The 27,072-nt window shown below is 34.2% G+C and overlaps 3 protein-coding genes across 3 annotated transcripts in view; 1 reads left to right on the plus strand and 2 right to left on the minus strand.

The window, feature by feature from the left end:
- Window positions 1-5,488, minus strand: part of LOC120634341 (solute carrier organic anion transporter family member 74D-like) — a 95,204-nt gene extending 89,716 nt beyond the window's left edge. Inside the window, exon 1 of the mRNA XM_039904856.1 lies at window positions 5,456-5,488. The gene's annotated coding sequence lies outside the window, so the exon portion shown is untranslated. The remainder of the gene's footprint in view (window positions 1-5,455) is intronic.
- Window positions 5,489-9,034: 3,546 nt separating this feature from the next.
- LOC120630979 (deoxynucleoside kinase) lies at window positions 9,035-13,283 on the minus strand. Its single transcript, XM_039900360.1, has 5 exons — window positions 13,247-13,283; window positions 12,930-13,108; window positions 12,185-12,437; window positions 11,747-11,901; window positions 9,035-11,017 (listed from the first exon to the last, which is right to left on the minus strand). Exons 1-5 carry the CDS (start codon window positions 13,281-13,283, stop codon window positions 10,841-10,843), a joined length of 801 nt encoding a protein of 266 aa, XP_039756294.1. The 3' UTR covers window positions 9,035-10,840.
- A 336-nt stretch (window positions 13,284-13,619) lies between these two features.
- LOC120631681 (protein disulfide-isomerase A6 homolog) lies at window positions 13,620-26,616 on the plus strand. The gene is made up of 8 exons (XM_039901353.1): window positions 13,620-13,796; window positions 13,901-14,094; window positions 14,512-14,736; window positions 19,600-19,752; window positions 22,034-22,243; window positions 23,283-23,437; window positions 24,458-24,616; window positions 25,390-26,616. The coding sequence occupies exons 1-8, from the start codon at window positions 13,775-13,777 to the stop codon at window positions 25,544-25,546; spliced, it is 1,275 nt and encodes a 424-aa protein (XP_039757287.1). The 5' UTR covers window positions 13,620-13,774; the 3' UTR covers window positions 25,547-26,616.
- The last annotated feature ends 456 nt before the right edge of the window (window positions 26,617-27,072 follow it).

A 27,072-nucleotide genomic window follows, 5' to 3' on the forward strand; every position in this document is an offset into this window, starting at 1 on the left:
TGATGATAAGTCCAAAAATGATGCTAAATCAGTTATACCTCACGGAACCCTCCTCACTCCAGCCGGAGTCGCTCTTGGTTGATTTATATTGCAATTAATTTAGGGTCGTAGATACATTGTTCTCGAATGTAGTAGCAAACGTAACGGGTTATAATGAACGTAGGTCTGCGTACAAAGAACGATCTTTAAATATCACGAAACAAAAAGTATTTATTACTATATCCTTTTATTCCATTGCAAGATTTCGAGCCCTGACTTGTGGAAATCATTAATGATGTTGCCAATATCACGAACAATTTTATTTATAGTATATAAAAAAAATATATCCCTCGATCGGAGAACCAAAAGAAACCAATTTGGTTTTCTAGGGATTCAAAATTTATCTAGGTCGCTTAGAAATCCAAACTAATTATAAATAAAAAGACAAAAGTACGTTTTTTCTTATCTTTTTTCGGCTCAACCACTAGTTTGATGATATTTAGAAGAAATATTATAGCCCAGCTATAATAGCTGGTATCCACGAGAAGGGTATAGGGTACCGTTAAGTTACTCGCGGATTATAAACAAAACCGTCGGCCTAGTCCTATAATAAATATACTAAATATAAATAAATATACTACGACAATACACACATCGCCATCTAGCCCGAAAGTAAGCGTAGCATGTGTTATGGGTACTAAGATGACTGATGAATATTTTAGGAATAATATACATTTTACATAAACACTCGTAATATACAGATAAACACCCAGACACTGAGAAGCACACATGTTCATCACACAAACATTTTCCAGTTGTGGGTATCGAACCCACTGCCTTGGACTCAGAAAGCAGGGTCGCTGCCCACTGCGCCAGTGGGCCGTCTGAAATAAAAATATACTAGCTAACCCGTCCAACTTCTTTGCACCAAATCGGTTATTACCGGAAAACACAAACAAAATGACATTTTCTAAAAATGAATTCTAGCTAGATCGATTTATCGCCCCCGAAACCCCCTGTATACTAAATTTCGTGAAAATCGTTGGAGCCGATTCCGAGATTCTAATTATATAAATATATATATATATACAAGAATTGCTCGTTTAAAGATATAAGATATATCTGTTTGTTTGACATTTCTTCACGCCCTAACTAAGCAATCAAACATGGACGGAGAGTAACATATGCCACTATTTATCCCAGAAAAAAAACGGTTCCCACGGGATTTGTTAAACCGTAATAAACACAAACAAAAGAACGAAGAATGCAAACAAAAGCTAGTATTGGATAAAAGCAGGTGGTACTTTCCGGAGATCCATTATCAAGATGAACATTTGCTACAATCCGCAAAAACCTGTTTGGCGGTCGATTTCCCTAAAAATAATTTTAATTCATAAATCCATACGATAGTCACGTTCCCGAATCAGAGAAGTAATCAATTCGATATCATTCACTATCAAGCAAATATAGGTTTATTTACATAATATATTCCGTTATCAGTTTTGACAGCGACGATGTTATTAAAGAGTAAATAGATTGTGTAACATTTCACAATTTGGAAAATACATGATTAAGAGCAGAAATGGAATAAAGATATTTATTTTGTTACGTTTTCAAAACTTTCGACTAATAATGACATGACATTTTGGGTTCGATTCCTAGGGTAGATGTTCTATCGAAAAATTAATTAGGTACCTTCCGCTACGCAGTTAAGGACACTGTGTCTGAGACTTATCTGTGAAACCGAAGCGTTAATACTTTTTGATTAAACCATTGCCATAGTTTTTATTGAAAGAAATCAGATACAGCCCTTTTGCATCTATTGTCTCCTGTCACTTTCTTAGGTACGCTTCGCGTAGCGTAGGTACTATGCACGCGTCGGTCTTTTATCTTCAATGGGGTTGTCGTTAGTAAACACTTCGAATGTTTTGAATTAGTTTGTATGGAAAAATTAATACGCTTCTTTTGATTTAACTTTTTTACATGGTGATTCCTTACAATATATACTTATGCACCCATCAACAGTTTTTTGTAATGACGTTACACGTTGTATATATTTATTTTATTTATTTATTTATATTCTTTGTTTGCACACAAATAAAAATACAGAAGAAAAATAAAACATACAAAAGGCGGCCTTATTGCTTAGTAGGGATCTCTTCCAGGCAACCTTAGGGTAAGAAAAACAAAAGGATAACAGACTGCAGGTTGTGCATATTAAAAAAAATGCATACTAATAACTACATACTAATACTTGAACTAGATTACACAAATAAAATAATACATAATAGTATAATATCAAAAATATATATTATATATATACCTAATGTTTTACATATATGTCTTTGTGTAGTTCCAAAGACCATCTGACCTAAAAAAAAATTACTTTTCCCCCCTAGGCCAGAAGCTGGGTACGCCCAAGGCGATGGGTGATGAAGTCACCGAAACGAATAATGTGAAGACGCCCCTACACCACATGTATTCATAAAGGAAAACAAAAGCAATTGAAATAGATTGACATTACATAATTGTAAATGACGAATTGATAACTGTCCTTTTGGAAAACTGGCCACATCCAATGAAGCATATTGGCGCTGATTGGTTTAAGTGATTTTTTGTTGAGAAGTCATGGCATGCATGCGCCGAGGGCAAAGATAATGTTAAACAATATTCCGGCCAATATTGACATCATCAAACGAGCAATTTTTGTAGATTGGCAGTTGGCACCTAATCAAAGTTGTTATCGTCATAGCCTCTTTCTTCCACAACACAGGGACCGGAACGGATAAACTCCATACCTGAGATGAGATGGGTTCAGGCCGCAGTCTACCATACTGGCCAAGTCTTGGTAGACTTCACATTGGTATGTGCATGTGTATGTGTATGTGCATGCATGCACGTTACCTCACGATGTTCTCCTTCGCCGTTATAGAACGTTATATTAAATTTCATGTAGTACACTCCGAAAAGTTAGTGAATCTGAACTTTTTACGTTAGGTTTCAGTTTCGTAGTATTTCTCACAAATATTCAAGCAAAGCCAAAGCAGCCATCGGCGTACAAATCCATCAAGGTCAATAGTACAAAAGCTGAAGCTAGATACGTATAAAATTACGATCTGAATGAAAAGCTAACATAGGATAGTATCCGCTTTCTGCTTAGGAAAGTGAAACAGCCGAGTGGAGTGAGGTTACGTAGGCGCGGGGCCTAGCTAGTGCGGTTCACGCAACTGCGCTCACTTTCGTTCGGCATAGATAGATACTAGGTAACTAGATAGACAACACTCGGGCGCGTTGTACGAAAGTGTTACTTACTGGATTTAAATATTAAATAGCTTGGGCAGGCTAGTACCCTAGTGAAACGAATCATTGAGTTTAATATAACTCTTCAGGCTTCGCTCACTTAACACCTTAGGAACGGTCAACGCGCCAACGATTCAACTCTTGAGCACTAATTGCCTGCGCGGCGTCCACGAGTTGCAGCGTTGACGAGGTGGACAACGTGTGGTCGACAAGTGGGCACTGCGTTTTTTTTAATTGACAACGCGTTGCTAACGAGCGGTAAGCGGGCTAGGTGGTTAGAAAGTGGATAAAGTGTAAAGGGCTTTATAGGTCCCTCTTGAGTTGGTAAAACAAGAGTGAATTACCTAGGGAAGTCTCTTTTTTCAGGCCACCAGCAGTGGCAGTGGAAGCGGCAGTGGCGTGCACTTCATACATGCACAAAAGCACTGCATACCCTAAATTTTTTGTATAACTCATAGAGGGGCAGGATTTTATGCCATTTTCCTTCTTTATGCATACCCTGGTCAAAAACCCTGTGCAGGCCACACATACTATTTCTATCTAGAGATTGTGGTCAAGTATAAGCATTCAACAGATTAGAATAAAAAACAGCCACAGTGCTAGTGGTGACACAGAAAGTGGTGGCACTGGGTTTCTAACCAGGGTACACAACAGGAAAATTGCATAACACGACAAAAATCTGCTCATATACTAGCTATGTATCAATTTTACGATAGGCAGTGCTTTTGCGCATGTATGAAGTGCACGCCAGAAGCCGCAATGGGAGTATCAAGTCACAAATATAGACCTCAATTATGAAGGCTTCTTTTTCATATAATTAAAACACTGAAGGAGATATATGATAAATCAGAATAAAAAGGATTATAAGCAGACAAGGGGTTGTCAGACATGAGAATTCATAGATTTACTTGAGATTTTGCCAGCATTTTGGGCACAATGTCTTGCTGCAGTGTCATCAGAACTAAGCAATATAATTATTTTAGGTTGTTTTTCTGATATTGTTTGACCACTTATTGTTATCTCCCTATCTTTGCCCAGCATACAATCCAGTGCAAGTGATAAGAAGTTACAGAATCCAATGATTAGAGATTAGCCCAAAAACATTACAAGTCTTTGACATAGATACAGACTACTAGGCTATTTGAAGGCAGTTAATACAACTAAAACTTACTTTAGTTAGAAGACAACATATTACTACAACCCATGTACCATATGCTAGCATAACTATTTATATAAATTGTAATATAGCTAAGAAATATCAAGTGTGTAATTTAAATACTATTAAAATCTATACTTATAATAATTCTAACAATAATTCAATTTTATGTGTAAAACAATTAACATAAAATTTATTATGATAGAAAGGCATAAGTGTTATGGTTTCACCTGCATTAATTTTTGGCTGTAGTGTGATTTACACAAACTATAACATTCCTTAATCAATAGGCTAACAATTGCAAAAATAATTCCAATAGAACAGGAGATTCTTTTGATTAAAAATTACTGCCCACTACCATTGAATAATTGCTGTTTATAATCCTCAAAATGGATTAGGAATATTGGTTATTATTTAAAATGAAGCTGTGATAGCCTAGTGGGTAGAACTTTGACTTCATTTTTTGGTTTGTTAGCATGCACCACCACTAACTTGTCTAATTTATGTGTATTTCAAGCAATTAAAATATCACTTGCTTCAACTTTGAAGAAAAACATTGTAAGAAAACCTGCATGCCCTAGAGTTCTCCATAAATGTAAAGGTGTCTGGAGTCTGCCAATCTGCACTGGGACAGTGTGGTGGACTATAGCTTTAACAATGTGAGACGAGACCTGTGCCTTGTAGTGGGCCAGTAATGGGTTTATGTGATAATGATGATAATAGTTATTCTCAAAATGCAACCTCACCCTATACTCTACTAAGCATACTAAGCTCTTCTCCTTGTCTTGCAGTTGTTTTACGAGGCAACTAAGTGAATATAAAACATCCACTGTGCTACCACTACCTTCTACTGCAATAACCAACCTGTCGGCCCAGCATGGGGAATAAAGGCAAACCTCGAATTGGGACAGGCCTTTGATGATGATGATGATTATGACACATGCACAAAATTTCCAGATTTATCATAATATTGGTTGATGTAAACATAAATATTAAATAAAATAACCATAATAAACTTACCTATGCAATCACTATGCACTATGCACTATACTATAATGTTCTTACGACTTTTACTTTCTTACAGACATATGTGATGTTGTTTCTATAAACGAAAATCTTCGAAACGTGAAAACACTGACACCGAATACGATAACAGTAACTAGAACAACACAATAACCTGTAAAACTGCACTCAATATTCACTAAATTTACTATTTGCGCTAAATTGTTACTAACTACTTCACTTAGAGCGGAATTGAATATTATTTCATTACCACAACAAGAACTCATTACAAACAATGTAATAACGTTTTAACTTACAACAAAAGTAAACGAATTGATTAGAATATAATATTTAATCTAAAAAAGGTTATATTATTGAACATATTTAAAATTTAATATAAAAATTGACCTAAAAATTTATTTTTATCGGCATGTAAACACCTGTGAAAATGACAACAAATGTCAGATATGACTTTGACAGACAATTTGAGTTGCTAGATAGACTATGGAAAAAGTCCACATTTTTAAGGTTGAACCTCCATAGGTTGAACGTACTGGAAGAAAATGCGCTGCGTTCGATTTTCAGATTCCAATAATGAAATCGTATAATGTAAACCGTGCAGCGGAACTACACCGCCGCGCCGCACCTATTTCCACAAACGTTCCACGTTCCGTGTTTATCAATTTAATGGTTATGTAACGGTTATCCCACATTGAAAACAACCTAATTCATTTTCTATAAGATAATTTATTAATTAAGATATTTTTCTTTTTTTCAGATAGATTTCCTACATAAATAGAGAGGAGGTATTGATAAAGAGCTTTGGCAACTACAGTTCACGAGCTTTGGTAACGAACTCCGATATAAAGATACCGAAATGAATTGTAGTAACTTAAATCATCAATTCAAGTTAGAATAATAATATAATTTAATCAATATCACTGTTAATCTTCATTTGGATTTACTAATAAATAATTTTAATTACTTCAAAACTTCATTATTAGCATTCTGACAGATATTTTAAGGAATAGGCGAGATTTTTTACTCGTTAAAATTAAAAAATAAATTCGCAAGGGTTTTAGATTTTTTTTTATAATGAGCAATTTAAATTGACCTTTGCCTTTAGAAACATTGTTGTGACATCTATTTTAAATTGACAAATCGAAGGCTGTATGCTTTCAACCACTTATCAATCAATTTATCTAGAAATTTAAAGTTGTTGCCAACCTTCAGTGCTATTTTAGACGCAGGTTCCTATTCATAAAGAAAAGAAAATAAGGTATCTACTAAGTATAATATTAATCTGTGGTATCCACAGTAGAAATTCTATGGAGGGTAGAGGTAAGGAGAGTCATCTGTGTATATGAAAAAGTGTCGTCAAAATGTATTAAATTAGGATGGCGCCACATTTGCATCAGGGTAACTCTTAAAAGAAGCGCCAAATATAAATATTGTTAGAGTAGGCTTGAAAAATAAACAAGGAAATATGGAGATACAAGGAAGTAAGATTATATTTACCACAATATTTTGTACAACGTAAGTTGTTGAAATTCTCAATAATTAACTACTTTAGTCGATAATGACATTAATTTTTTTAACTCGGCATACTTCAATTCATCTACGATTGCTACATTCATACCATACCCTGTGCATCCACCAGCGCCATTGTGGAGGATTTTTGAACTGTTATTTAGCGCATACACTGGACTTTCAACTTTTCTCCCATATAAGATGACTCTCCTTACCTCTACCCTCCATAAGAAATTCAAACATACTATAGCTACATTAGTTTATATATTAATTTATTGATTCCTAACTACAAACATAGCAAATTAAGGCCAGTGCTTACAAACTATAGTAACGTAATAAATCAATGCCTGCATACCATTATAGCTACATATAAAGCATATAAATGCTAATTGATAAAATTATTTGCAGAGAATTGCAATTCATTTTTAAATAAGTTCGATAATCGAAACCCTCTATACTTACTATATTTCAAAGATGTAGAACTTTTTTAAAGAGAAAAGTCTTTCAATTTCTTGTTTTTTTTGCTAAAGACTATTTATTCCACGACTTTTTTTTTAATTTGAGTACTTTTATGAAATAAAACGCTATGCTATTCTGGAATTCCCTTTAATTATCCATCATAAAATATTTAAGTATTACAATTTTTATTACAATCTAATGTTCACAGGATTTTTTACTGTAGTTAAGGTACATTTTGGACCAGCCACAAGAAACTAGTTTCTGTAAAACTACAGAATTACAATTTTAGGTAAATCTTCACATTTAAACTTGCTGAACTTTGTAGATTTTAAGTAAAATAATTAAATCAAATAAGAAGAAAAACATCGGAAATATAAACAAAGATGATACAAAACTTCTTTATTGACTGTTACTTTAAGGGAGTTGGTACCCCCCAGGTACAATTTAAATAAATGTTTCTAGGAAGGAGTCCTATCGTTGCAAAAGAGTAAAAACATCATGATTTGCCAATCCGATTAAACTGTTTTTAGTAAGTGACTGGTAATAGGTCAAACACACTGGCGCAAGAGTGCACGTGTTTTCATTATCTCTGTACATTATATATCTTTTCAGTACTGAAAATTTGCAGTCATAAAGAGATAACTAATCGAAAGAAATTCAAATCCTCTTTTACATTACACCTCCATAACAAAAAAAACATTGAAGACATTTATCAAATAAGTTATGCACAAAACTTAGAAAAAATGTATAATTTAAATGCATATTATATGGAAAAGCATATTCGAAAAGTTATTATTATATACAATTAAATACTTTCTAAAAGATATTAAATAGATAGGTTTGGAATATTGTAAGTAAATCCTACAGGTTATATTAACTAAACAGATTCAGTAAAATTGTGACACATACATAACTTGAACACAAATAACAATTTTCCATTGTTTTAAAAAGGCTTCATTGAAACCACATTCCAATATTTTACATATTGTAACATATATATATTTGAATTTCGAAAAATATAGTCTCTCTTGACTTATATGGTCAGAGTGAGTTGGCGGCGAAGCGTCTAATTCTATAAACATTTCATAATACACTGTCCACACGTAATGAGTGTAAACCCTGATAATGTGTAGGTAAATTTTAGGTATGTATGTGTGAAGTGCACACTACGGAGTCACACCATTGACAGCAAGGAAAACTAATTAGGATACACTAAAACAAACAACCTCAAGTCACAGAGACTTTGAGTCTTCAAGTCACTGACCCTGAGGCAATAATGTCAGACATAGCTACTGCAGATGCCTAAGGGTCGGAGCCTGACGTGCAGAGTAAAACCAGCGCACTATTGTTTACATATACCTTGAAAATCATATTCGTGTGTTACTGAATATTAAAGCTTATTCCCGCCGCCGTGCAAAGACGTATCTGCACAGAACCTACAGCATAGAAAAAATATACAGACCACTCATCTTAAATAATTTAATTAATACTTAAATTAAAAATAACCATTTAGTTATTCTTTTACTTGTGTAAAGCGGAGCAGATTGGTGCTAATTGTGTTGTATTGTACACAAATCTTTTAATTTGTACGAAAACACTATTTTTTACTTGTGTAAAGCGGAGCAGATTGGTGCTAATTGTGTTGTATTGTACACAAATCTTTTAATTTGTACGAAAACACTATTTTCAGAGCAGTAAATTTAGTTGCAGGACTTGGTTGCAAAATCTGTAAAATGTATTAAAAATTGGAATTTAAAAAAAATTGTCGGCTCTAAAAGTTTTGCCATAGTGCAACAATATTTTAGACTTAATAACAATTACAGATGTGTACAACCGAGACACTTGACCAGTTTTATAAATCCTAAATTGAATTAGACATCCTTAAATCAATGTCACCTTTTTGGGTGAAGGTTACCACTACCTTAAGATCTGTCAGTTAAGTGTAGAATTTGTGCACAACAGAATTGGCATTACAATAGTTTAAGATGGAAATATAGTATAATGACACCAAATCTTTACACAAGTTACTTATGGTAGTCAAAGATGGAAACAGTATAATAAAACCACATCTTATCAGGTGTTTTTAATCAGGTTTGCTCATTTTGTACATGTTTCCACCCTATGCCTACTCAGTCATAATATTATTAATAGTTTTCCATGTCTTAAAAATATAACTTCAAACATTATTTTTGAGATTAGTTTCGTCACAAAATGCTTGTGTAGCATTAATATTACAAATTAGCTACAATAGCTAAAATAAGTAGCGTATTGCAAATAGCTTTTGTTATATATTAATAAATTATCTGGCAGAATTTCATTGTTCAATAGAGCTAAAATAATGAGTGGCATATTTATGACATTTGCTGTTTGGATTGCAGAAATGGCCCATGCCTTAAAACGATTGCAATTAGTACAGTATACTAAAATATTGGTCAAGAAAATAAAACAAAAACGTTTCGAGATTTTCTTTGAAATGCTTTCTTGAACTTTTGACAATGCTACTTGTAAATATTCAATGATAATCCTCTTGTAAGGAAGTAAGGTTGTCATGGAAACTAAGAAAATCTACATTGAAAACTTCTAATGGTTATGATATTTTTTAAATAGTGTCAATCTAGTAAGTCATCTTTCGAAACCTCTCCATTTATACTGACGATAGACTAATGATGACAATATGAACAGACATACTTTTGTCAAATTTCAGTTGCAGTTAATGGTCATGCAGCTGAATTGCGTTTCAAATGTCTGTACACACATTTCTAACCTTTTATACCTTAAAATAGCGTTATTATGCAGTCTGATACCACCCAGTTAAACTATACAATGAATTTGTTAACAATGTTAACCGTACATAACTTAAAAAAGCATAAAGACACATTAAAAATCAAACTTATAACATCCCAATGAAACGTGGTGACTATTGAGAACTATAGATAGCAGCTTTGATGTAATTTTTAGTTGATAACCGATTAATATCGGCTTTGGTATACAAGCAAGCGGTTTTTTGTTCTATTAACCTAAATTAACTGGTTTTCAATAAGATAACACCATTGGAACATTTACTGCTTCAATTCTTGTTCTGATATTTGGTGCTTATATCCTTTTTAGACTGCAAATTGCAGGGTGCAATTGATATAACAGGAAGTCGAATTTTGAATTTAATAAACCAGTTAATTTTTGTTAATTTCTCCTTTAACCAGTTAAACAAAGAAAACCGAAACGGTTAAGGAAATTATCCCCATACAAAAGTTAATGCCTGAACCCAACTTTATCTATTTCCTAATTACAATAAATAGGGAACTCAACGTCATGACACTTTTAACTACAAGCCTTCATAGCCGCTACCCAAGGAAAAGGACTGACAAGTTATAAGTATGTTTTTCTGCTTAAACTAACTAATAAAATACTGGTTTGTTATAGTCTTATCTGAGGTGCTATTTTAATAGCGGAGCCAGTGATGGGCTTCTTTGGTGACAGCTTGTTGGGTGACTGCATGACCACGTCTACTGCTCTCCTTAATATTTGGTGCTCACTCTTTTTGTACTCCTCAGTTATTTGGGTAAGATCCAAATCTGCGTCAATCATGAGCACCTGTAATAGGAATAGAATAAAATAAGGGGGGTATCCAAAAAATACGGCATAACGGAGAGGGGAGAAAGTCATAATTTTTGGTTTTTCCTTAACTAACAATAAAGATAGAGAGTTTGTTGGAATACATTTTCTCAGAAACTACAGTGATTAGAAAATCTTTACTGCATTTGCTAGCCTGATTCTTCGGGCATATAACTATTAAACATCACACTATGTCACTTAGGAGCAGAGCAAATGAAGTAAAAGAGCATGCTGGCAACATTGCCAGCACGATCTTTTACTGCACCCACCCACTGCATCACATGATGCAGTGGGTTGGGGTACATTTATGTTTGTATTGCAAAAATGTGCTTTCGATAACTTTTACGCGGGCCACGTCACAGGCACTTATTTCAGTCAAGCCAAATCCTTTGATTTATATCTAAATAATATTTCTAATATACAAGTTTATGTAAAAACGACTGCGTTCAGTATTTACTAATAAGTAAAAATCATAGAAGTAATATATATTTTAAAATGTAACAAGATATAGAAAGAAGATGTAGAAGAAATAGTTCATTCATTTGGTACTCAACTAATGCATGTACTGTGCTGTCATAAATTATTTTGATTAGAGTTATTGTAATATTTTAAGCAACAAATTATGTAGGATGTTAAAAAAGACGTGGATGGATTATATTTATAACTATAATTCCCCAATTTCATGCATCAAGAAAATGCTGAACTTACAGGTGCTGGGCACTCAGCGAATGTCCTGTTGACCAGCCAGTCTTCATGTAGCTTGTGCAACTCCTCTATATAGGAGAGTGGCACACACTGCTCCTCTGAGCGAGCTCGCCTCTTTATCCTTTCATGCACAACTGATGGAGTTGTTTTAAGGTACACTGGAAAAATAACAAGCTCTTGTGAATCTCCAGCAGGCATTTCTAATTTTTAAGAGTTATGTGTGATATTAATTATAATTCAAGCAATTAAAACATCACTTGATTTATCAGTTAAGTTATCCATAATGTCCTGTATGTTTATTGGTGTGCATTGTACAATAAAGTATACTTTCTTTCTTTCTTCGTTCTCAAGGGCAACTAAAGTCCACACTTGGGTAATAACTCATATTTCTTTAGTCTATTGCTATCTAATTTATACAAAAAACCCAAAAAAGTTACTTACCTATCAAATCAGCTTCAATTGGTATTTCCCTTTGGATAAATCTGAACCACTCGTCCAAAACTGCAAACTGTGCCGGATGGAGGGTCCCCTGCCTCATCATGTGCTCAACAAAGCAGTACCTTGCGCTATACAGAGACCTCTCCATCAACTTCACTGGAGTGGAGGTTGGCCGTCGGTGCATGTCCAACATGGTCATTGAGACATATGCTTGGAATGTCATCGCCCATTTTGCTGGGTCTTTGTACATAAGGTCCTGGGAAAAGGGTAACATAGTTATGGCTAAATTAGCAGTTTGCTTTGTGAAAGTAAGTTTTACAAAACAAAATTTTGCTTTATGTTCAAACTGCAGCTCTGGACTCGCAGCGTAGAGCAATTTAGTTTATTTATACTTTCAGAAGCAGTGATAGTGCATTAGGTAGGAGCCCGACCTCACTTTTGGGGAGCAGAGTCAAATCCTAGTTACCACCTCAATCTTTTTATTTTTAGTTATGAGCGTTTTAAGTAATCAAATATCACTTGCTTCAACGTGAAGGAAAACATTGTGAGGAAACCAGCATGCCTTAGAGTTCAAACTAATGTTCACTAAGGTGTGTGGAGTCCACCAATCCGCAATAAGCTAGCATGGTGGACTACATAACTGGGGACACCCATGCTCAGTAGGGGGCCGGTAATGGGTTATTATGATGATGATTTTCAATTACACTATCAAGTAATTAAGCCACTGAATAGAGTAAAAAAGGCTTACCAAGAGATTCCATCCCTTAAGATTGCGCCACTCCTCCACGGGCTCCGTAAGCAACGTTATATCTTCAAACTGTTGAAAGTGCTCCAGAAACGTCGTTTTGCCGCTTCCAATGTTACCCTCCACGAGCACGGTGAACGGCTTTAAATTAGATGCATTCATTTTATGAATTAGTCGTTCCACTGAAACGATATTTAAAAATTGATCAAGATTTGACGCGTTTCGCTCGGAAGATTTCCCGCCTAAATGGATATTGTCTTGTCTACCCAGAAATAATAATAGAGACATAACCTGTCAAAAAAAAAAGTAAACAAACGCACCTTTATGAAAAATACTATATATTTTACTTCTCAACATATTTCATAAAATTAAACATTGCACGCTAAATAAATTTCAGTATAAACATATTACATTTTTAAGCACACTATTGCGAAATGTGAGTAAATAATGGTTTTTTTTTCCAAATTCATATACTAAGCAAAACCACAGACCAGTGGGAAGAACACAGACAAGTAACTTACCGCATAAGGCAACGTATACACAATGTAATCGAATAATGAATCCGATTTGATGATCCAACTCAAGTTCATTCAACTTTATAAAGGTCAATACTCATCATTCATGTGCTCGCTTTAAATTTGCTTCCACCAATGAAAGAAATCCACGAAATCCATTGACAATTTATAGTATGTTGTCCATGATATTTCGGCAAAGGAATTGACGTGTTGCTTCGAGGTTGTTTCCAGTTCATTATTCACGGCTTTTTAATACAGATAAAACGTTTTGGATTGAATTAAAGTAAATAATATTGATTACTGTGATCGTAGGATAATTGTTTAAGTATAGAAATGTTGCATTCACACTTATTAGGTAAGTATAAAAACATGTAATTTGTGTGAAATTTCACTTCACGGTATTTAACCCGGTGTTTTGTATTTAGGTAAGTGTTTAATTTGATTGTTTGGTTTATGCAGGTGTTATTTTATTCGTGACAAGTTCGTATGCTCTATACGAGTCGTCCTCAGATGTAGTTGAACTAACACCCAGTAATTTCGAGCGTCTGGTCACAAAATCTGACGAAATATGGATCGTGGAATTCTTTGCACCTTGGTGTGGACACTGCAAGAACCTTGTCCCTGAATACCAGAAAGCAGCCCGAGCACTTAAGGTAAAGTACAGTCAAAGGGCCCTTTGTTTTTTTATCCAAATATTTGACTATTGTTTTAATTATTTTATGTATTGCCAACTTAACGATTTTATTTTCTTTTTTAATTAATATTTAATCGGAAAACATAAGTATGGTATTTCTAAATCACAATAATTGAAAATTGTTGCAATAGTTTTGTCACACTATAATGTCAGAGCATGTGAGCATGCAAAATTCTGCATGGATATTGCAACTATGTCCCACATTTATTTCACTAGAATTTTATGTATACAAATTATTGCAACCAATCTTTATCAAAATAGCATTTCATAATAGATGCAAGATGAAATTCTGTATAAAACATAACCATTGGGTGGGCTTTTAAGATTTTATATTATGTGTAACATTCCAAGTTAGAATAACATTTTTATTTTACAGGGTATAGCAAAAGTAGGAGCAATAAATGCAGATCAACATAAAGAGTTTACTAAGAAGTATGGAGTCACAGGCTTTCCTACCATCAAGATGTTTGTGGGAAACAAACAGAATCCGTATCAGGGTCAAAGAACTGCTGAGGCTTTTGTTGATGCAGCTCTTACGGCAGCCAAGGAAAAGGCTTACGAGACTCTTGGAAAGAAAGCTGGCGGATCAACTTCGGATAAGGTAAACATTAATAGAATACTATAGACTTCATTTGTTTTAAAGCAAAGGGTTGGTATATACAAAAAGATCAGCCTTTGATAAGCAACAGCTGTTTTAACTTTGATGCAGTAAGCTGTTAATGCAAGTTGGCAAGCTTAACAATTCTCTGAGCATTGGTGCACAAGTGTAAATAATATACATGTAATAATTAAAAAAGATATTAGGATAAAAGAGGTAAAGCGGTAGCCCAATGGGTCAGACTTCAATTTCACTTTTGGGGGGCTGAGTTGAGCCTTTTAACTTTTTTAACTTACAGCGTTGTATGCAATTAAAATATCACAATGCTTCAACTGTGAAGGAAAACGTCGTGAGGAAACCTTCATGCCTGAGAGTTCTATATAATTTTCTCAAAGGTATGTTGAGTCCACCGTCTAGTGGACTATTGCCTTAAACCCTTCTCATTCTCGTTGTGGGATGAAAATAGTGCCCTGTACTGAGCTGGTAATGGGTTGATATGATGATGATGATGATAAAAAGAGGTTCAACTACTCCTATTCCCTGTTGCTGTGCAATGGCAGGTGGATAAGATAATTTTATTCTGTGTCAGGTGATATCATTCTTGTCTCCTGCCTGTGTTAGCCGTTCATTATGAAGTTTGTAACATGCACATTGAACAAACGATTGATTGTTTGTATGTGTAAGTGATACTAACAGGGATCAACAGCTCTTTGAGGCATTAACTTTATTTACATTGGACGATAATGCTCAAAATACTAATTTTTAAATGTTTAAGTGGTGTTATATACTATACAGAATTTAAGTGATGTTAAATACTAAGGTATACAGAATCAAATTTTTAATGCAATCATTGAAGCTGTGAATGCTACGCTACTAAAATGAATAATCATTAATATGTCAAACATTCAGGCAAAATTCAGGAAAACCCTTTATGGTCACTACATACCATGGAAATCAAACCAAATAACACAGAGTATAGAACAAATTCAGACTCCTTATTCACAAATTAAGGAAATAAGATTCAAGGATTTACAAACACATCTGTTTCGCAGAAGAATGTCTGACACTGAGTGACCAAAAATTATTAGATTTCTGCCCAAAGTAAAGAAAATGTACTGTATGCTATTCATTAAAATTAGCATTATTTAACAGTTTTATTTAAGCCTTTTAGAGTTTATTTTACTAATACTATTGAAAATAATGAGTGTTATTACTTTCAATGATTAAGAGTGAGGAAGCCTCATGGTAGATAAATACTCGTAACACATTTAAAGGGGCAATTAATATTTAAATACTTTATATATCAAATCCAGTTTTCATTAATTACAAATCTATTTCATACATTTTATACAATAATTTAATACAATTGCAGCACTAGTGTCTATTCTTCCTTTTCATTTTTCATCTCCCCGGGAAACATTTTGATTGGCCAAAGGGAAAGGTCTGGAAAACCAGTAATTTTATATTGACCAAATTACTTTGACTAAAGAATAAAATTATTGCTAATATCGTGTCACAGATTATATATGGCAGAAAATCATGATAATACTGTATACAAGCCCCTATACCAGATGAATGTAATATGTAAAAAAATACAAAATGTTCACCTTGAGCTAATGCTGCAGCCAGGAATTTTAGTATTTAAAAAGACTAATTAATTATTAAAAGCCTGTTTTTCTGTTCTGTAATGTTTTCCTAGTTAATGACCGGGTGTCCAAATTAACATATTTCGAGGGACATATCACTACCTTATGAATAAGTATTTTTACGAGTATCGTTACGAAGCTCTCGCTTTTACTGACTTCCGAAAACTGCGCAGGCTCTTAGTACGCCAAGTATATCACGATTTCATCTTTGTATAAAGACATTTGTGTGTATTTGCTAATACTGTAAACGCATGCTCTCCATGGGGTCCATTAACAAGGTGTTCGAATACTTTATATGAAGCCTATATACTTTCCGTACTGTAATTTATTATTTTAATCTCTAAAATAGCGATCGGGAATACCACATGTTTCAATCAGTGACAAATATTTATTTTTATAATTATATTAGATGTGGCCAGCGTCCGCGTTTGCGCCTTTACAATACCCGTGAAGAACCGTTTGTTTGCTTGGCATAAAAAGTAGTCTAAATTGCTTTGTGTCCTTTCAACCAATTCAATGTCAAAATACAAATTGATTGATTTATAAGTTAGGGACTGCGTAAAGTAACGACAAACAAAGACAGTTTCGCACTTATAATATTAGTAAGAATGATATTCGGCTCCAAAAGATCGTAGAATGATGATGAATACCCAATCTATCAAATTGAAGAAGTTGTTTTCAACTGTTAGTTCCAGATATAAGCGCGTGGTAACAAACATAAAACACACTTTTAGCTATATTATTTAGTTGAGATATCTAAATCGCATACACTTCGTGTACTTCGCGATTTAGAAAGTAGCCATATCTCTTAGCAAGAGCTGTAGAGTCCGACGCCATCACGATGAGATCTAAATAGGATCTAAACGTCATGGTATTTGAAAGTTGTATGGAATGAGTGCGTCACTTTATAAAGGTACGCATTTGCGATGTCGCCTACGAACTTCCTACGCATAAACTATCACTCTTATAGATATTCGTGAAACCAATATGTTCAGGACACGTCAGTGTGACCTCTAACAAACTTGCGGCCCGGTGTACGTTGTTGCCCGCCCACACTTAGGTACCTTATGTACGCGTATATATATTTTTATTGATAAAAAATTAAAAAAAAAAAAAACCCAATATTTTATTACAACGTATATTAATAGTATTGATAAAACTATTAACGTTGGATAGCAACAGAAAAGCGCCAGTCTGGCAGCCCAATAGAATTTCTCCTAGGCAGAATATCTGCGACAAAAATTACGTTCGTTCGGCCTCACCTTTAGTTATTAAGCAAGAAATACTATACGGGCTATAGTGTTTATCGTTCCCTTACCGATGTGCTCTTTGATCAAAGATCCTTGTAGTCATCTGGATTTTCTACTACCATTTCGTCATTCATAAAAAAAAAAATTGGTTGTCTGAAAGTCGGCTTACTGACGATAGTTAAACGTGACAACGTCGTAAGAAAATACTGATGGAATGGTTGCATTTTTCAAAAGAAAATTTTAATTTTATTTGTTTGATAGTAATTATCGTTGCTATAAACAATTGACACCACATTCACTTTTCACTGCACTTCATCCTTGCCGAAAACATGTAAATGTATTATTGTATATAAGCTGTCCACGCGGACGCATCGCTCACTCAAGTAGGAGAGAGACAGATGTCGAACGCGGAGGCCGACTGTGCCTCTTTGTCGCTCGTTCCGCGCTCTCGCTTGCACTTCAAGCCTTGAATGGAACGCCTCAGAGCGAGGTAACGCCGCATACGTCATGTTTTCTCGTGCGTGCAGCCGGCTCCATCGAATGATATTTTTTGACGTGACAACGTCTTATAATTATCATAGAGGGTTATCAGTTAATTTTTCATACCGCCAAGTGCGACGTCGCTTAGATTCCGATATGGGTTTAATAAAACTGCTATACTAAACCCCTAACAGATTATCCCGTTACCATCCTAGACTGCATCATTATTTACCAGCAGGTGAAATTGCAGTCTTCAGTCAGTCTCAACTTGTAGTGAAATAAAAAACAAAATATTCACTCATTGGTGGCTGACAAATAGAAATATTTCCACAAATGTTTCTGACAATCCTGTATGAAATTTATAATTTTCAGTTTTTTTTTTTAAATTCTACGTCCATCTCCAGTAGGGCTAAAATGCGTGCCACGAGATAACTATGTCTTCCATTTTCTCGTCGTATTTCATAGAAATAGTAGTCGAATACGTTTATATGTTATCAAACGGCTTAAGTAATCTTTATCACTGTATTCGTATATAAATGTCTGTTTCAAAAAATATTTTCATAGTAATTTAATAAATTGAATAATTTTAAGGATACAAATTAATGCTGACTGACTAAATCTAATCATTAATAATAATGAATAAAATCCGAAATATTTCAGACCAAAATTTAAAATATTCTTTTTAATATTCCCTGATGATGGGGATGGCTCTGATAACTTTTTTCTGTTATCTGAAGGTTTTATACAAAGACGCAACGACGGCGCGATTGGCAGTTCCAAATTACCAGTCAGCGCTGTTCATTGTTGCCAATGAACAATAACTAAGTTTGCGGCCCTTTGCCATATCTTTATATTACCTAATATTCTTAAAAAGACTTACATATATTACATATATATATATTTACTTATATATATTTTATCACTGATTTTACATTGTGGTTATACTTATATTTTTAAATTTTTAATTTTATACTTACTTAATATAATTGTACGCCCGGCTGTGGGTATACTGTTTTGAATACTTTTCTAGGCCTTGTCAACTGCCTTTCTATGTGTAAACAGTGAACAATAAAATTATATTCTATTCTATTCTGTTCTATTCGATTTTTTGTGACTTTGCCTAGAACAAATAATAAATGAGAATTAAAATCCAAAAATTATTTACTGATCTACGCCTATCAAGGGCATTTATGAAGCGTTAATTCATATATTTTCATTTTTGTGAGGTGATGGATAACTACATTCATAAACAAACCTCACCTCACAAACCAAGCGGTGTTTTTTTTTTGTTATCACCATCTGCCAGTCCATGAATATTTAGCTATACAGTTAGAGCAATTCATAACCAAGCTTTTATAATCGTTCACGTAATGCTTAAAAATTATAATAGAATTCTATAAGCTTACGTTTTATATAAACTTTGAATTTATAGAGACATCTTAAACATTGCCAATAAAGTTGTTTATTTTATATTATTATCTTTGTTGCAGTCCGCTGTGGTTGAGCTGACCGAAAGTAACTTCAAGGAACTGGTGCTAGAGAGTGACGACATGTGGCTGGTGGAATTCTTCGCTCCATGGTGTGGACACTGCAAGACCCTCGAACCCCATTGGGCTAAAGCTGCAACTGAACTTAAGGGCAAGGTATGTTATTAATCTATCAACAATTTAGCATTCACCGGCGGAAATAATTAAAACAAAGATGAATCGCCAGAACCTCAAATTAAAAGGTTTAATTTTACACGAAAAACAAAGAGATATACAAAAAAAATTACAGTCACAAATCCTGGCGCAACGCCACCTCCACCACTCAATTGAAAAAAGAAAGGGGAAAGAGAGAGATCTAGTGACAATACGGTTTCCAATAATTGTAAGTAGATGGCGCGCCTTCGATACCATATAAATCGTAGTTAACTTTTACGCAAGCGACTAAATAAACGTAGACAGAAAATCTTACACTTGGCGCTCTGTTCGACGTAGACGCAGGCGAAGGCGTAGGTAGACTATAAAATTACCCCTAAACAAGAGTGACAGCTGCCTTTTATAGGCAAATAAACCCGTTTTTTTGCTTGGTCGGAATTGACTTCTAACTATAAATTAATATACTCATATTGTAACAGACAAATAGCAGAAATAAGGAATAGTATGTCGTAAAACAAAAGATTCATACAATCTCTCAACTCAATACTTCTTTAAGATGTTTACCAGGTAAAGTAAAATAAATAATATATGAGTACCTAGCAATGGGATTTGTTTTCCTTTTAAATAGCTAAGGCTAAATGAATATCATAGAACACATTATCATGGGGGAAATGTAACTTGATTTTTCGCATATTACTTTGTATACTTTAACGAACATTATTAAACTTTGATCTTTGATTAAACTTTCTAAAAATTATACAACGTGTAAATGAAAACCGAAATGAAACTTCACCGACTTATCTGTGAAATCGAAAACCAAATAGTTTTTCAATTTGAAACCGCTGACATAGTTTTTACTGAAAAAAATCAAAAACAGCCCTAACATCACATGCAAAATTAAAATCATGCGACTAGTTACTATGCGCGTGTCGGTCTTTTATCTTCAATAGGGTTGTCAAATAGAATGTTTTGAATTCCTTGATATGGTAAATTAAATATGCTTCCTTCGATTTAATATTTTAATAGGGTGATTCCTTATGAAATATACTAATACACCCTTCTATTTTATTTCGTAATTCTGTTACACGTTGTATAATGAGATTTAGAAAATATTAAACCAATAAAAAATATTTCATTATTCAACTCACTATTACTGAGTGCACTAGTTTAACGAGTCTCGTGTAGCTTTTGATAAGAATTCGTTATACCCAGTTCTCTTTTATGCAACCATAAAATTTCTGCGAGCAAATCGATTTAAATACTTGGTAATCTTGGTATGTATTTATAAATGATTTCATTTTCGTATCAATATTTAACGCCTTGTGCATAGCCAACGTGTTGTATCGCAAATATTCCAGACTGACACCTACGTCTTTGTTTAATACACCAAAGTAGTGTCATTCTTGTTTCATATAACCTATTTCAGAATTTGGCTGTCATTCAAAACACTGACATACACACAAACCAAAACAAGAGGTTTTATTTTTAATTTATTTTACTGTACTAGCCATGGGAGTCCAGTCACTACAGGCCTTAAAAAACAAAATATTCCTTTATCAATGATCAATAACTCAACCCACTCAGAAAAACGGGTTGTTGATTGCAATACATGGTTGTAGTAGAACAGAGGGCGGTCCGTTGTATACCCTGCTACGCTACGGTTGACACCCGCGGATAGAGGCAAAAACATCACGGCTCAATAAAATTTTCTTTATACTAAGTTAACTTAAAATAACACTGAAATATTACTAAACTAAGTAAATATTAAAAAAATAAAATGGTATTTCGTTACAATTATAACAAATATTCATGTTAAAACATATATAAGTAAATAAATAAATATACTACGACAATACACACACCGCCATCTAGCCCCAAAGTAAGCGTAGCTTGTGTTATGGGTACTAACATGACTGATAAATATTTTTATGAATAAATACTTATAATATAAACAGATAAACACCCAGACACTGGAAAACACTTATGTTCATCACAGAAACTTTTTCCAGTTGTGGGAATCGAACCCACGGTCTTGAACTCAGAAAGCAGGGTCGCTGCTCACTGCGCCAATCGGCCGTCGATATCAAGTCACAGAATAGATAATTACAGAACCTGCACTGCGCAATGTTTCTTATTCAAATTATAAAAGCCCCTAGGGTCTCTAGTAACAACATTACTTACCCGCTAAGCCTATAGGATGTATTAACGTACTCGACCTTCCAATAAGGCATTGTCGAGCGAGTGGTGTTAAAAGATTAATTACGATTGACTTCATTCTTTTTAGGTGAAACTCGGTGCACTGGACGCAACCGTTCACCAAATGATAGCATCTCGCTTCGGAGTGCAAGGCTACCCGACCATCAAATTTTTCCCGTCGGGCAAGAAGACTAGCGAGAGCGCTGAAGACTACAACGGCGGCAGGACTTCCAGCGATATCGTCACCTGGGCCCTCGACAAACTTGCCGAGAATGTGCCCCCACCAGAAATTGTTCAGGTAGGTGCTCATTTTTGTGCAAACTTGCCAAAAATGTGCCCTCACCAAAAATTGTTACTGTATCGGATTCACCAGCTAGTGGATTTGGGAACGCTTCCCAGATATGCTGATCGGATATTGATTGATGGCAATGTCCGTAAGATATTATACAGGGTTAAATAAAAACTTCTAGAAAGCTCTCGGCCTGTAGTTGTTTACATTAAAACTAACAAATTTTGTTCTACAAGTTTTTTTTTTTTTTAGTTCGATAGTCTGTGAAATATTAAATAATAAATAGTTTACATAGATACTCTGCTTGTTACTACTCTGTAATGTAACATGGGCAGCAGCCCGCGGAGAACGATTCCATCGTGCAGTCACTGACCCGACCCGGTTTCATATTGTAATGCCACTTAACATAAATGACATGTTTTTTTTTTCGTACGAAATAAATGAATACTGAATTTTGAATAGTCGTAGAACATAATTTGTTAGTTTTGATGTTAGGAACTACATGATCGATTGCTTTCTGCTATTTATTATTTAACCCTGTAGGCAGTGGCGTTCATAGAGGGTATGCACCGGGTATAAAAACAATGGAAAAAAAATGAAAAAATACAACAATAAAATAAATACATTAACTAAATAAACCCACAACTATAATAATAATAATAACATGAAACTAACATCTTTGTATAAACGTACATATATCGATAACTAATTAAGATACACAGTGTAAAAGGTAGATACATAATTTTAACAAACTAAAGCTATATACAATATTAAAATTAAATGTTAAGTTTAGAGACTATCACTAGAGAAAATATGAATCCGCCACATGTTCTTGGAATTCCACCGGTTTGGCCAATAAATATTGTTTAATTTGGTTCTTAAACCCAAACTTGCTTTTGCAATAAGGATGTTTATGTATTTATTCATAAGACACACCAGCAATTAATTGTAAGTACATTCATAAAAAAAAAAAAATATGTGTTAGAATTACAAATTCAATGTTTAAACGTTTATTTAAAATTGTTCGTAACTATTATTTATATTGCAGGTGGTAAGTGAAGAGACAATGAAGGCGTGCAGCGAGAAGCCACTGTGCGTTGTATCGGTACTGCCGCACATACTGGACTGCGATGCGGCGTGCCGCAACAATTACATTTCCGTATTGGCCGTACTTGGTGACAAATACAAGGCCAAGATGTGGGGGTGAGTGTTCTTTTTGTGCTTATACAATCAAATATCCTAGTACTCAAGCATTGGCGTGCACTGGGTTTCTTACCGGGGTATGCATACGTCGGGAAATTTGCATAAAACGGTAGGCAGTGCTTTTGCACATGTATGAAGTGCACGCCTCTGTATTATTATTATTATTAAATTCCTTATTGCACACACAAAAACAAAATACAAAGAGAAACACAATAGATACAAATGAAAAAATAACAGAAAACAAGTTTGGGTGTGCAAAGGCGGTCTTATCGCTAATGCCTATTTGAGACTTTGGCATCACTTTTAAGAGTTTGAATAAGCACCTCTAACTTTTCCAAGACGTGAGGGATGCATTATTGAGAGTTCTGCATAATGTACTCGAAAGTTCTAAACCCTTCTCTTTGTAGGAAGAGCCCAGTGCCCTGCACTTAATTTGTAAATTTCCGGCCGTAATTGGTAAATCTGATGATAACTAAATATTTATATATTCAAATACGCACATAGATGGCACTTTTGATATTATATACAAAATTTCAGTGGCTATATCAACCCATGACCGGTCCACTACAGAGTACTGGTCTCCTTCCACAATAGGAAGGGGTTAAAGCCGTAGTCCACCACGCAGGTTTCCTCACGATGTTTTCCTTCACCGCTGGAGCGAGTGATATTTTAATTAATTAAAACGCACATAACTTAGAAAAGGTGCGTGCTGGGCAGGTGCATTCGAATTCGCCCCCCCCAAAGAAAGTGAAGTCAAAGTCCTCCCCACTGGACTATCATTGATATTCTACAAAATAATAAGTTATAAGTCAATGTCCAGATTCTCCAACCATGTGACAGTCCGAGCAGGGAGATCAAAAAGGTTGTGGGGCAATCCCTGGCATGAATGGATTGGGCAGCAATGGATTATGTACTCCATCGTCTGATCTTCCTCCCCCCAGCCACATGTAGTGGATCGTTGGGGAAACTGTGTAAAGCTTAGACTCGGATTTTGATTATAGATTTTCTTTAATTTCGCAGGTGGGTTTGGTCGGAAGCAGGTTCGCAGCCTGCGCTAGAGGAAGCCCTAGAGCTGGGTGGGTTCGGCTACCCCGCGATGGCTGTCGTCAACGCAAAGAAACTCAAATTCTCCACCCTAAGAGGATCCTTCTCGGAGACAGGCATCAATGAATTCCTCAGGTATTATTCATCTAAACCCATAAAATTTAGATCTATTTTGAATTAAGGCTAAAACACATACAATAAGCGTAGAATTAAATAAAATACAGAACACTCGTTCAGCTATTATTGTATGTGTCCCATTACGTGTCTTAAGGGCAGTGTGTCCAAAAACAGTGAAAACGCCCAGCGCACGTCTTGACTCCACGCCGGCGGAATGTTGCTAGCTCACAAACTTTTTTCAATTTCCTCATAAAATAATTACTGTTAACTTTGTTATACATGATTAATCGAAACTAACCGTTTAGGCAGCGTACGCATTGGAGGCTCTCAAGAGGGGAAAACCCCCAATTTGAATCTTTGAATCATTGGCACTTATGTTCTTTTGGTCTTAGCGTGATGATATATAGCCGATAGGCTTCCTCGATAAATGGGCTATACCAACACTGATAGAATTTATCAAATTGGACAAGAAGTTCCTGAGATAATCCCGTTCAAGTAAACAAACAAACTCTTCAGTTTTATTATATTTTATTAGTATAAGATTCAGTCTATTTATTTATTTATTTATTTTATATCTTGTTAGTACAGCAGGGTCTAAATTATTATAAGACAAACAAATAAAAGGTGACATTAAACATTACAATAGACATGATATTAATATAGTAATACTTTAGTGTAATGCTTTAGTGTACTTTAGTGTAATACTTTGGTGATATTCTGCGAATAATGAAGTAAAGGTCATTCAATATTCCCCTAAAGGTACACTATCTATACATTTGAATTTTCTACAGGGACCTGTCATTTGGTCGCGGACAAACCGCACCAGTCAAAGGAGCAGAGATGCCATTCATCCAAACCACCGAGCCTTGGGACGGCAATGATGGAGAACTTCCACCTGAGGAGGACATTGATCTCTCTGACGTAGACCTTGAGAAGGATGAGCTGTAAGTGTGCAAAAATTTGTGTGACTGAAGTATGTTTTTTTAAGTGTTTACGGAAACTATGTCAAAAGTCAATAATAAAATCACAATTTTTCGTAAGTCGCTTATAAAATTTGATAGAATGAAATACATATTGAAAATTTAAAACCGTTTTTACAGAAAAGGTTTTATTTTATTTATACAGATAATGTTGAACCGTATAAAAAATATGCATGAAATAAATATGGCATTAGTATAAACAACTTATTCAGATATTTAAAAAATGAAATTGAAGCCTATTTAGGAAACAATGGTTTAGGCGCACAGTTCATAGAAAAATAATTATGTAACTTTTGATATGTATTTCTTCTTGATGTTAAAATATTGTTGTGAAGTGGCAACAAAACATATTTGTATTTATAGTCTGTGTCACATTTGGGTAATTATTGAATTGAATTAGTAAGGTTAAAGAACTTTTGGATGTTGTTTCATCTGTATAATGTCTATGAAATGCATTTTTAATATTTAACATTTTAGAAGTACTTTATTTCTTGGATAGGTATTTAAGCCATATTTCAGATAATAAGTCAAGTCATTAAGTCTGTTTTCAAATGATTATCATAAGGAAAATACGGCCAGGATTATTTAGTCTTTTTATGAAGACAAAATGTATGTAAACTTGATTCCAGGCGTAAACTGCCCGGCCCTGATTTTCTATTTGAATCTTGTGATACATAAGTATCAGTATCAATAATCACAGTTTGAGGCTTAAATTTTTGTATTAAAACCTTTTCACAAAATTCATTTAAATTATTGATAGAATTTCTTTACCATAAAAAATTACTCTGGCAGTTTACTTACATTACTTATTAATATTACTGACGCTCTTGTTTCTGTTTTATAATCCTTGCTATTTAAAAAAAAATGCGGCGATGATAGAATACGAAGCCTCCAGTAGTCTACCATTTTCTCATCCTATTTTAATGAGATAAGGAGAAAAAAAAAACGTAATTATCTTGTGATGAGCCTCTTAGCCCTACTATCTAGAGTTGTTTACATAATTATTTGGATTGTTACATATATGTACATCAAATTATTAAAAAAACTGAACCATGAACAACATAATTATGTAAACAGACTAGTTTTTAAAATATTTTTTATAATAATTTTATAAAAATGATCGTAAAATATTCCAATTTTAGTTTGCAGTTCTCTGTATTATAATTATTGAAATAGTTGTAATAACATAACATATCTTTATATAATATTTTTTAATAATAGATTATTTTTGTTATGCCATTATATAAATCTGCTAAATACCACATTAAGTTACTCATACAAAGTCTACATTTTATCATTGAATAATTAAGACTGGTTGGAAAATTATATTTTCTTAAAATGTTATGTTAAATGTGTACTTTATTTATTTCTAGAATATGATGAACACCATAACATCACTTTTTAGCCATACTGAATATATGTAACTCTCTAAAATATTGGCTGTATCTCTTCCATAAAGTTAAAATTTTTAAGCATTTACTGAAGACAAATTAA

Source organism: Pararge aegeria, chromosome 2 (assembly GCF_905163445.1).
Source record: "Pararge aegeria chromosome 2, ilParAegt1.1, whole genome shotgun sequence".
In the NCBI taxonomy this organism is placed as follows: domain Eukaryota; kingdom Metazoa; phylum Arthropoda; class Insecta; order Lepidoptera; family Nymphalidae; genus Pararge; species Pararge aegeria.

Excerpts from the sequence above, each read along its gene's own strand:
- LOC120630979 (XM_039900360.1), bottom strand. The coding sequence starts at position 13,283 with ATGTTGAGAAGTAAAATATATAGTATTTTTCATAAAG. Across the intron at positions 13,109-13,246 it reads ATATAGTATTTTTCATAAAG|TGGAACGACTAATTCATAAA; the intron begins GTGCGTTTGTTT and ends ATATCGTTTCAG. Across the intron at positions 11,902-12,184 it reads AATTGAAGCTGATTTGATAG|TGTACCTTAAAACAACTCCA; the intron begins GTAAGTAACTTT and ends TTATTTTTCCAG.
- LOC120631681 (XM_039901353.1), top strand. The coding sequence starts at position 13,775 with ATGTTGCATTCACACTTATTAG. Across the intron at positions 14,737-19,599 it reads GCGGATCAACTTCGGATAAG|TCCGCTGTGGTTGAGCTGAC; the intron begins GTAAACATTAAT and ends TCTTTGTTGCAG. Across the intron at positions 22,244-23,282 it reads CCCCACCAGAAATTGTTCAG|GTGGTAAGTGAAGAGACAAT; the intron begins GTAGGTGCTCAT and ends TTTATATTGCAG.